Source organism: Scomber japonicus, chromosome 20, assembly GCF_027409825.1.
Source record: "Scomber japonicus isolate fScoJap1 chromosome 20, fScoJap1.pri, whole genome shotgun sequence".
Lineage (NCBI taxonomy): Eukaryota > Metazoa > Chordata > Actinopteri > Scombriformes > Scombridae > Scomber > Scomber japonicus.
The window spans coordinates 3807957-3819677 of record NC_070597.1 but is presented as its reverse complement, the minus strand read 5'-3'; the positions used below and the strand labels follow the sequence as shown (position 1 = coordinate 3819677).

The following is an 11721-nucleotide window of genomic DNA, read 5'->3' as shown; positions in this document are numbered from 1 at the left end:
CTCTCCTTCCTCCTCTCCTTTCTTCCTCCCTCCTTCTTTTCTTCCTCCCTTCCTTCCTTCCTTTCTTCTTCCCTCCTTTCCTTCCTTCCTTCCTCATGTATCACCATTATGACATGTATCATAAAAATCCTAATTATATTACAAACATTTGGAGAAATGAGAAGGTAGTAATATCAAATTATGTTTTTTTTTTTTTTTTTACATCTCATTTTCCACTCCTGCCTGTTTAAGGGTTAAAGCTTAATTGCATTCAAGTTCTTCTCATTGGAACATTTTTGTTGGATGCCAGTGCAAAAAAAAAGAAAGAACACATTCAAATTAAGGATCTTGGTGTGCAAAGGCCTTTAGTTGTACTCTGAAGTGCTGCTAAACCACTATAACTCCTTTTTATTGGACGATATACTGTCTCAGAAATAATCACGATAAACGATATTATAGCCATTTGAAGATCATTTAATACCACTGCTATGATGATAATATAATAACATAATAATGAAATCTGATGTCATCATGAGGAAGAAGTAGAAAATAACTTTGCCATGATTGTATAATAAGTGTTGGATAGGGAGCCGCCACTTTGCTAATTTCTCCCCAGTGGTCACTCGCGGTATTGCAAACAACAAAAAAAATAAAAATAAAATAATATTTCCCCCATAGACCTCCATTGTAAAAGAGACATCTGTAAAACTGTTTGAAAGGCGCCTCGAACTACAGACAAAACTCAATTCTGACTCTTTCTGTTATAACATTTTGATCTGTGGAGGTTTTATTAGACCTGACACGATAACTACTTTTATTAGATGATATATTGTCTCAGAAATAATCACGATAAATGATATTATTGTCATTTGAAGATCATTTTATACCACTGATATAATGATAATATAATAGTATAATAATGTAAAGGGGGAGTTATTAACCTTTAACTCTCCTGCAGTCTCCACTCAGGACGAACACACTTCCATCCTTCCTTCCTTCCTCCCTTCCTTTCCTTCCTTCCTTCCTCCCTCCCTCCTTACTCCTTTCCTTCTTTCCTCCCTCCCTCCCTCCTTACTCCTTTCCTTCCTTACTCCTTTCCTTCCTTCCTTCCTTACTCCTTTCCTTCCTTCCTTCCTCCCTCCCTCCTTCCTTCCTTCCTTTCTTCCTTCCTTCCTCCTTTCCTTCCTCCCTCCTTTCCTTCCTTCCTCCCTCCCTCCCTCCTTACTCCTTTTCTTCCTCCCTTCCTTCTCTCCTTACTTCCTTCCCTCCCTCCCTCCTTCCTTACTCCTTCCTCCCCTTCCTCCCTCCTTTCCTTCCTTCCTCCCTCCTTTCCTCCTTTCCTTCCTCCCTCCTTTCCTTCCTTCCTCTCTCCCTCCTTACTGCTTTCCTTCCTTTTATTTTTATTTATTTATTAACCTTTAACTCTCCTGCAGTCTCCACTCAGGACGTACACAGTGAGGAATGGAGGACACTACTCATGAATAGCCTCTTAGCTGCTAATGTGAAGTGTGGCAATACTGAGGTCAAAGGTCAAAGGTCACGTCCATGTATCATACGATAAGTCGATAATTATTGTTACAGGTTTATTATTCATGTTCGTGTTTGCGGGTACCAGTAGAGATCCTCCCGGGTCAAATTGACCCCGTCTGTTTTGACTGTTCCTTCTTTCCTTTCTTTCCTTCCTTCCCTCCCTTTCTCCCTTCCTCCTTCTTTCCTTCCCCACTACCTTCCCCCTTCCTTCCTCTTTTCCTTTCTCCCTCCCTCCTACCGTCCTTCCTTCCTCCTTCCCTCCCTCCTTTCCTTCCTCTCTCCCTCCCTCCCCCCTACCTTCCTCCTTTCCTCTGTCCTTCTGTCCTTCCTTCCTTCCTTCCTTCCTTCCTTCTTCCTCCCTTCCTTCTTCCTCCCTTCCTCCCTTCTTTCCCTCCCTTCCTTCCTTCCTTCTTCCTCCCTCCCTTCCTCCCTCCCTCCCTCCCTCCCTTCCCTTCCCTTCCTTCCTTCTTCCTCCCTCCCTTCCATCCTTCCTTTATCCCTCCCTTCTCTCCTTCCTCCCTCCCTTCCCTTCCCTCCTCCCCTCCTTCTTCAAAAGGTCATGTCCATGCATCATATGATAAGTCCATATATAGACATGATGATGCTGATAATGAGGCCTAAAAAGATGCTGCTGCTTCATAATTAAATGTTTAAAATGACTCATATGCTTGTTCATTGATTAAAGCTGCAGGATTCCAGCAGGAAGAACTTCTCAGCCTTAAATATCCGCCATCTTTAAAAAGTGTTTTGGGACGAGATCACTGTACGAATGATGAGAGTTTAAGCCGAGCGGAGGGACAGTAATGAGCGAGCAACACGAGCTCAGCTGAGTATTTACTCCAAAGTGACGCAGGGGAAGGGAGGGAGGGAGGGAGGGAGGGTAGAGGAGAAGTGTGAGAAGAGGGAGCACCCGAAAAAAGGTCTTCCCATGAATAATGAATGCAGCTCTTTAAAAAAAATAAAAATAAATCCTCCGCACTCGGCTCGTATATCCCTGTTTTACCCTCCTCTCTTGCCAGCTTTCCCTCCCTCTCCTCCCTCTCCTCTCTTTCTTCCTTTCCCTTCCTTAACCCTTTATAGGACACTCATTGAAAGGAAGGGAGGAGGAGGAAAGAAGGATGGAGGAAGGAAGGGGAAGGAAGGACGGAGGAAAGAAGGAAGGAGGAAAGGTAGGGGGGAGGAAAGAAAGAGAGAAGGAGTGAGGGAGGAAGGGAAGAAAGAAGGAAGGAAGGAAGAAGAAAGGGGGATGGAGGAAGGAAAGAAGGAAGGGAGGAGAGAAGGAGGAGGGAAGAAAGAAGGAAGGAAGGAAGAAGAAAGGGGGATGGAGGAAGGAAAGAAGGAAGGGAGGAGAGAAGGAGGGAGGGAGGGAGGAAGAACAGATGGAAGGAAGGAAAGGAAGGGACGGAGGAAGAAAGAAGGAAGGGAGGAGAGAAGGAGGGAGGGAGGAAGGACAGATGGAAGGAAGGAAAGGAAGGAAGGAAGGACGGAGGAAATAAGGAACGAGGGAGGGAGAAAGGAAAAGAGGAAGGGAAGAAAGAAGGCAGGAAAGGAAGGAAGGAAGGAAGGACGGAGGAAATAAGGAACGAGGGAGGGAGAAAGGAAAAGAGGAAGGGAAGAAAGAAGGCAGGGAGGAAGGAAGGAAGGAAGGAAGGAAGGAAGGAAGGAAGGAAAGGAAGGAAGGAAGGACGGAGGAAATAAGGAACGAGGGGAGGGAGAAGGGAAAAGAGGAAGGGGAAGAAAGAAGGCAGGGAGGAAGGAAGGAAGGAAGGAAGGAAGGAAGGAAGGAAGGAAGGAAGGAAGGAAGGAAGGAAGGAAGGAAGGAAAGAAGGAAAGAAGGAAGGAAGGATATTTCTGGGATATTTACAAGTTACCAAATATAATTATTTGCCCAATAAAGGGTTAAAGCACGACGATGGATGCAGTGAGGAGGCGAGGGGGGGGGGGGGGGGGGGGGCTTTCTTTTTTTTTACGCACGCTCGTCACACTCCTCTGCCATGTGACTGATCTCGACTCTACCTACTATATCACACAAACTTTGCAACACACCACACTGAAGCGTTTTCTACTTCTCTACTTCTCTACTTCACACACATGTTTCCTTACTGGTGCATCTGCTGGGAAATGAACTTTAACCCTTTCAACTCAACCCTCGTGCACGATAGGCACTATAAAAAAAAAAAAAAAAAAAAAAAAAGAGTCCTCTAAATGAGCAGAACCAGAGCTGATCCAACTGAAACCAGACGACACGCTGGTAGTTATGAATGGAGCAGAGCAGTAATATAGTAATCTTTATCTTTATCTCCTCTCTGAATGTGAAGGGAATAAAAAGTGATGAAAAGGTTGAATTAATTCCCTCTTTATGAATTGAGAGGTTTTATAATGCAGTAAAATAAAATAAAAGCTCCACTGAGTAATAAAAAGGTGCATTAATGCTTTTTGTATGCTGATTGACAGACAGCATCTTTAAGCAGTGAGTTATAGGAGAGAGGAGCCATGCTGTGTATTAGGGGTATAATATTATAATATATAGATATCGCCTTGGATTTTGAATATCATGGTATGGTAATGTGTTTTCATGCTTTAAACCTTCCTGTCGTCCTCCCGGGTCAAATTGACCCCCGTCTGTTTTGACTGTTCCTTCTTTCCTCCCTTCCTTCCTCCCTTCCTTCCGTCTGTCTGTCCTTCCTCCCTACCTCCTTCTCTCCTTCTTTGCTTCCCTCTGCCTCCTTCTTTCCTTCCTCCTTCTCTCTTTCCTCCCACTACCTTCCTCCCTTCATTCCCCTTCCTTCCTCCCTCCCTCCCTCTTTCCCTCCTTCCTTCCTTCCTTCTCTCTTTCTTTCCTCCCGCTACCTTCCTTCCTTCCTCCCTCCCTCCCTCCCTCCTTCTCTCTTTCTTTCGTCCTCCCTACCTTCCTTCCTCCCTCCTTTCCCTCCTTCCTTTATCCCTCCTTTCCTTCCTTCCTTCGTTCCACTCTCCTCTCCTTAATCTTCTCCCTCCTTCCTTCCTTCTTTCCTTTTTCCTTCCTCACTTCCTTCCTTGACTCGAGGACAACAGGAGGGAGGGAGGAGGGAAGGGAAGAAGGAAGGTAATGGGGAGGAAAGAAAGAGATAAGGAAGAAGGAAAGGAAAGAAGGAGGAAGGAGGGAAGGATCACGCCCAGCTCTACTGTGTGTGTGTGTGTGTGTGTGTGTGTGTGTGTGTGTGTGTGTGTGTGTGTGTTTGTGTGTGCGTGTGTGAGTGTGTGTGTGTCCAGTTTCACTTTGGTCATCAGCTGCTTTTGCTCAAACAACCAGCCTCGAGTCATCCACCCCCTCCCCCCATCCCCCCTTCCCATCCCCCCAAAATCCACCACCAATCTGCATCATCATTGTGCAGACCCCCCAAACAAATCTCAAACCCCCACCCCTCCCCCAACCAAAGAAGGGGGGGAGAGAGGGAGGGAGGGAGGGGCGCTAAAAAAAACAGCCACTACGAAGGACTCACCAAGATCCTTAGAGCCTTGACTTTCGCTGGCCATCTCGCCCATCCGCACCAGAGCGTCGAAGTAGCCCTTTGCAGCGTATGTGACACCTGGAAACATGAAGCATTGGGCATCAGATCAACGGTGCGGAGTTTCAAAGAGGGGAAGAAAAAAAAAAAAAAAAAAAAAATTATCGTCTTCTTTCTTCAAGCTCTCTGCAAACACCCCCTCCCCTTCTAAAAGCCAGCCCCCCCCCCCCAGAGAGAGGTAAGGTTGGGCATGGGAAATAAAAAAAAAAAAAAAAAAGAGCGACAGGCGGAAATGGAGACCAGGCAGGAAAAAAGGAAAAAGCTCTACATGGAGGCAAAGTGACTACAGAGAGGAAGCACGTACTACACCTTTAATCATCAAAGAGGAAAAGATTCATTTAGGTTATAAAGCATCTCTGAACTTCCTCCACCTCTATGATTTGTGTCGTCCTCCCGGGTCAAATTGACCCCGTCTGTTTTGACTGTTCCTTCCTTCCTTCCTTTCCTTCCTCCTTCTCTCTTTCTTTCCTTTCTCTCTCTTTGCTCCCTTCCTTCTTGCTTCCTCCATCTCCCTTTCTTCCTTCCTCCATCCCTCCTTCCTTTCTCCATCTCCCTTCCTTCCTTTCCTTCTTCCCTCCTTCTCTCTTTCTTTCTCCTCCCTTCCTTCCTCTTTTCCTTTATCCCTCCTTCCTTCTTTCCTCCGTCCTCCTTTCCTTTCCTCCTTTCCTTCTTCCTTCCTTCTTTTCCTTTATTCCTCCCTCCCTCCTTCTTCTCATTTCCTTCCTCTTTTCCTTTCTCCCTCCTTCCTTCTTTCCTCCGTCCTCCCTTCCTTCTTTCCTCCATCCTCCCTTCCTTCTTTCCTCCGTCCTCCCTTCCTTCTTTCCTCCGTCCTCCCTTCCTTCTTTCCTCCGTCCTCCTTCTTTCTTCCTTTCTCCCTTCCTCTTTTCCTTTCTCCTTCCCTCCCTCCTTTTCTTCCTTCTTTCCTTTCGTCCCTTCCTTCCTTCCTGTGATTTAACAAATCTGTCCAAGTAATGTAAAGTAGCTAGACTCACTTTAGTTGTTTAAAGTAGTGTAGTAGTAGTGTTACTAAAAATATATTCTTATATTATTTTTACATTTGCAAAAATTACAATTTTAAAAACAGCTTAACCTGTAGGCTGCACCCGACCCTTTATATCAGTTAATTAATGTCAAACCTGATATTCTGGTTATGATCATATCCCAATTTCAGAAACCTGGATAAACTCTTACCCCAGTTGTGAGACACCTAATCATGCCAGACTCATTTTATGTTTCTGTTCTCATTGCAGCATTTATGAATTTGAATCGTACTCGTCCATCTTTTGATAATGATTTTATTTCTTTTGTGCTTGCTGTGCATATCTGACATTGCTCTGACATCACAAGCAGACTGTTGGTCTTGTTTAACTGCAGAAACAAACTGAAACCTACATTTTGTCTTCTTCAATCAACTTTTTAATTGCTTTTAGGTTCCTTAGTATCCTTCCTGTCTCTCTCTCTCTCTCCTCTATCCTTCCTCTCCTTCCTCTCTCTCCTCTATCCTTCCTTCCTCTCTCTCTCCTTCCTCTCCTTCTTCTCTCTCCTCTATCCTTCTTCTCTCTCCTCTCCTTCCTCTCTCTCTCTCCTCTCCTTCCTCTCCTTCTTCTCTCTCCTCTATCCTTCCTTTCTCTCCTCTCCTTCCTCTACTCCTCTCCTTCCTCTCTACTCCTCTCCTCTCTCTCTCCTCTATCCTTCCTCTCTCTCTCTCCTCTCCTTCCTCTCTCTCATCTCCTTCCTCTCTCCTTCCTCTCTTTCCTCTCTCCTCTCTCTTCTCTCTCTCTCTCTCTCTCTCTCTCTCTCTCTCTCTCTCTCTCTCTCTCTCTCTCTCTCTCTCTCTCTCTCTCTCTCTCTCTCTCTCTCTCTCTCTCTCTCTCTCTCTCTCTCTCTCTCTCTCTCTCTCTCTCTCTCTCTCTCTCTCTCTCTCTCTCTCTCCTTCCTCTCTTCTCCTCCTTCCTCTCTCTCCTCTCCTCCTTCCTCTCTCTCTCCTCCCCTTCCTCTCTACTCCTCTCCTTCCTCTCTCTCTCTCCTCTCCTTCCTCTCTCCTCTCCTTCCTCTCTACTCCTCTCCTTCCTCTCTCTCCTCTCCTTCCTCTCCTTGCCTCTCCTCCTCTCCTTCCTCTCTCTCCTCTCCTTCCTCTCTCTCTCCTCTCCTTCTTCTCTCTCCTCTATCCTTCCTCTCTCTCCTCTCCTCTCCTTCCTCTCTCTCCTCTCCTTCCTCTCTCTCCTCTATCCTTCCTCTCTCTCCTCTCCTTCCTCTCTCTCTCCTCTATCCTTCCTCTCTCTCCTCTCCTTCCTCTCTCTCCTCTCTCTCTCTCTCTCCTCTCCTCTCCTTCTTCTCTCTCTCCTCTCCTTCCTCTCTCTCCTCTCCTTCCTCTCTCTCCTCTCCTTCCTCTCTCTCTCTCTCTCTCTCCTTCCTCTCTCCTTCCACTCTCTCCTTCTTCTCTCTCCTCTATCCTTCTTCTCTCTCTCCTCTCCTTCCTTTCTCTCCTCTCTACTCCAACCAGCGGAGGCAGATGTTCTCCCACTCTGAGTCTGGTTCTGAGGGTTCTTCCTGTTAAAGGGAGTTTTGTCTCTCCACTGTGTCTCATGTGGGAATGTTGGGTCTCTTTAAAGTTAAAACCTGAAGAGTTCGGGTTGGACCTGCTCTATGTGGAAAGAGACTTGAGATGACTCTGTTGTGATTTGGCGCTTTATAAATAAAGATTGATTGATTTTAGGTTATTTTGATGTGCATTAGTCTAAATCCACATTCACTTCTGCTACTTATAGCAATCAGAAACCATTGCTGATGAGCAGAAAAATGTGTTTTACTATATTTCGGATGAGCTGAACTTTTAAAAACCCTACAAAAAAAAAAGCAGCTCTATATTGAAAGTATGCCACACACAAAAAAACTCTTCCACAGCCATGAGCCATGATATCAAAGCACTCTGCAGCTGTTCATTCTCTGCTCTGCGTCTTCGCACAATGCCAGAGACGTGACAGCGACTCAAGCCTCAAAAAAAATAAAAAAAACTGTGACACGATGCAGACCCCCGAGCAGCAGCGAGCAGCAGTGGAGGTGAATTAAAGCAGGAGCACTGACAGCCATGATGACAGAGGACACATGTCCGAGTCAGGAGATACATATGGATGAAAGGGCTGGGTTTCTTTCCCGTCATGTTGATGGGTGTGTTTGGTGCTTTTTTGTTGTTTTTAAAGACACTGAGAGAAGTGACAAAGTATTTATAACCTCCACAAACAACCCAAAAAACTATGTAAATCTATTCAGCTCAAGTTCACAGAGTCCACAGAGATGCTGGAGTGAGTGAAACCCGCCGCTATGCAACTTATTGCTCTGGGAAATGAAAGATGGAGAGCGGAGTGGCATCAAGTCTGCAGAATAAACTACACGGGTTTTTCAAGATGACTTCAAATAACTTGAGCCTGAGATCTCTAACACAACTGCACAACTGATAGAAGAAGAAGAAGACCCCCTGCTTCTCCTTCTTCTTCTTCTTCTGGAGGCTATTCCTTAATCCTAGGTTGAGCTAAGTTACAGGTAGGTGAGATATGAGAGAGTCTAATGTCCGGAGGAATCAGGGAGGGAGGGTCAGGTGAGGCAGGATTAGCCTGAGGAGCTGCTGTCTGTCAGCTGGGAAGTGACAGCGAGGGAGAGGAAAAAGGTAAGAGAAGAAGAGGAAGAGGAGGAAGAGGAGGAAGAGGAGGAAGAGGAGGAAGGGGAGGAGAAAGGTCTGCCTGTAAAGTGGATTAGAACAGTGATATAAAGCCGATGCAGAGCCGAGTGTCAGCGTGTGTGAATGAAACATGAGGAGGAAAATCTAAAAAAGCATCAAGCTGAGACTCTTTTCACCTAAATCTAAAATCAAGTCTTCCACAATCATCATCATCATCATCATCATCATCATCATCATCATCATCATCATCATCATCATCATCAGAGGAAGCATAAAGATCTGATGGTTTGCAGGTCAGAGACGTCTAAACATCAGAGTTAAAACTGGGTCAAAAAGTTCATTTTTTATATTTATATACATCAACATTTCAACAGCAATTCAATAAATTGTGTATATTCATAATGTTCAGGGTCAAATTAGACTCATTATTTACATTTCAGAGCTGTAAAAACACCAAATACACATTTATTTTAGCTGGACTTTTCCTAATGTGACCCACAATATATAAAAATGGAAATAAAATGCATCCTTTGTTTGAATATTAGTGCAGCTGATTCATATTTTTATATATGCAAATGTAAAAAAAAATGGCCAAATATCAGCATTTAAACATGTTGTATTCATCATATTCTATAAAATATTCTCCTGGGTCATAAAATAGTGATTGTGAATGTCTTTTTCCCCCAATATATAAATTTAATACACTCTATTTGCTCTCTGATAGCTTTACATTAAGGATTAATAAAACATTTATTAATGACTAATGAATGTGAATGGGCTCAGAGACTAATTATGAATCAGAATATGAACAGTATGTAAAGGGTTAATCATTTAAATAATCTATTTTTAAAAATGCAAGTATTTCCTGGTTGGAGCTTCTCAAATTTGAGGGTTTGTCATTTTTCTCTGTTTTACACCATTTATCAATAGCTGGTTGAACAAAACAAGCTATTTTATAATATTACTTTCAGCAATATAACAACAAAATGAGGAAATGACTTGTTGAATTGGCAGATGAGCCACCAATACAAATGATCATGTGTCTGTAGCCTTAATTAAAATAATGACTTGATTCAACTTAGAATTATAAGTAAATTAAATCTGGTAACTAATTATTATTTTCTCAATTAATTAATTAGTCATTTAGTCCATAAAATGTAAGAAAATGTTGATCATTGTTACTCAAAAGCTCTTAAATGTCTAGTTTTGACCTACAACAGTCATAAAGGGAATAAAGAAACCAGACATTTGAGAAGCTGGAATCAGATAATGAATTTATTCTTTCTTATTGTAATAGTTGGAGATTAATTAAATAGTTGCCAATTAATCAATTAAACCTGTTCATGGTTGGAGCTCTGAAGTAAAACCCAGTTTCAATGTTGACTAGACGTCTCCTGACCTTTAAATTAAATCTGACTTTCTTTCACACTTGCAGTCTCACAGCTTCTAACAGCGCTGCACCGAAGCACCACATCCCGAAACACACACACGCACACACACACACACACACACACACACACACACACAGGCAGCCTTCACCTCGTTTTCCCAAAAGAAATAATAAAACCTGCCGCCCCAGTTCCAGTTTAAAAACGAGGTTGTGCCGGCGACAATAGATGCTCACTGTGTTGTGTGCTCTACTCTCCTCTCTGCTTTGCTTCACTGTGCTAACCCTAACTCTCTGCTCTGCTGTGTTTCACTCTGCTCTACTGTGCTAACCCTAGCGCTCTGCTCTGCTGTGCAAACCCTAACTCTCTGCTCTACTGTGCTAACCCTAACTCTCTGCTGTGCTCTGCTAACCCTAACTCTCTGCTCTGCTGTGCTAACCCTAACTCTCTGCTCTGCTGTGCTAACCCTAACTCTCTGCTCTGCTCTGCTCTGCTGTGCTAACCCTAACTCTCTGCTCTGCTCTGCTAACCCTAACTCTCTGCTGTGCTCTGCTAACCCTAACTCTCTGCTGTGCTCTGCTAACCCTAACTCTCTGCTCTGCTGTGCTAACCCTAACTCTCTACTCTGCTGTGCTAACCCTAACTCTCTGCTCTACTGTGCTAACCCTAACTCTCTGCTCTGCTGTGCTAACCCTAACTCTCTGCTCTACTCTGCTGTGCTAACCCTAACTCTCTGACTCTGCTATGCTCACCCTAACTCTCTCTGCTCTGCTCTGCTAACCCTAACTCTCTCTGCTCTGCTGTGCTAACCCTAACTCTCTGCTGTGCTCACCCTAACTCTCTCTGTTCTGCTGTGCAAACCCTAACTCTCTGCTCTGCTGTGCTAACCCTAACTCTCTGACTCTGCTGTGCTAACCCTAACTCTCTGCTCTGCTGTGCTAATCCTAACTCTCTGACTCTGCTGTGCTAACCCTAACTCTCTGCTCTGCTGTGCTGTGCTAACCCTAACTCTCTGCTCTGCTGTGCTAACCCTAAATCTCTGCTCTGCTGTGCTAACCCTAACTCTCTGCTCTGCTAACCCTAACTCTCTCTGCTCTGCTGTGCTAACCCTAACTCTCTGCTCTGCTCTGTTGTGCTAACCCTAACGCTCTGCTCTGCTGTGCTAACCCTAACTCTCTGCTCTGCTGTGCTAACCCTAACTCTCTGCTCTACTGTGCTAACCCTAACTCTCTGCTCTACTGTGCTAACCCTAACTCTCTGCTCTGCTGTGCTAACCCTAATGCTCTGCTCTGCTCTGCTAACCCTAAAGCTCTGCGGTGCTAACCCTAACTCTCTGCTCTGCTGTGCTAACCCTAATGCTCTGCTCTGTTGTGCTAACCCTAACTCTCTGCTCTGCTGTGCTGTGCTAACCCTAATGCTCTGCTCTGCTCTGCTGTGCTAACCCTAACGCTCTGGTCTGCTGTGCTAACCCTAACTCTCTGACTCTGCTGTGCTAACACTAACTCTCTGCTCTGCTGTGCTAACCCTAACTCTCTGCTCTGCTAACCCTAACGCTCTGCTCTGCTCTGCTGTGCAAACCCTAACACTCTGCTTTGCTGTG

At 44.6% G+C, this 11721-nt stretch overlaps 1 protein-coding gene across 1 annotated transcript in view; it reads right to left on the bottom strand.

Moving 5' to 3' along the window:
- The window catches only part of LOC128381444 (brain-specific angiogenesis inhibitor 1-associated protein 2-like), a 99427-nt gene that overhangs the window by 57850 nt on the left and 29856 nt on the right, over positions 1–11721 (bottom strand). The window contains 1 exon segment of the mRNA XM_053341460.1: positions 4992–5078. Coding sequence (XP_053197435.1) covers positions 4992–5078 — 87 coding nt within the window.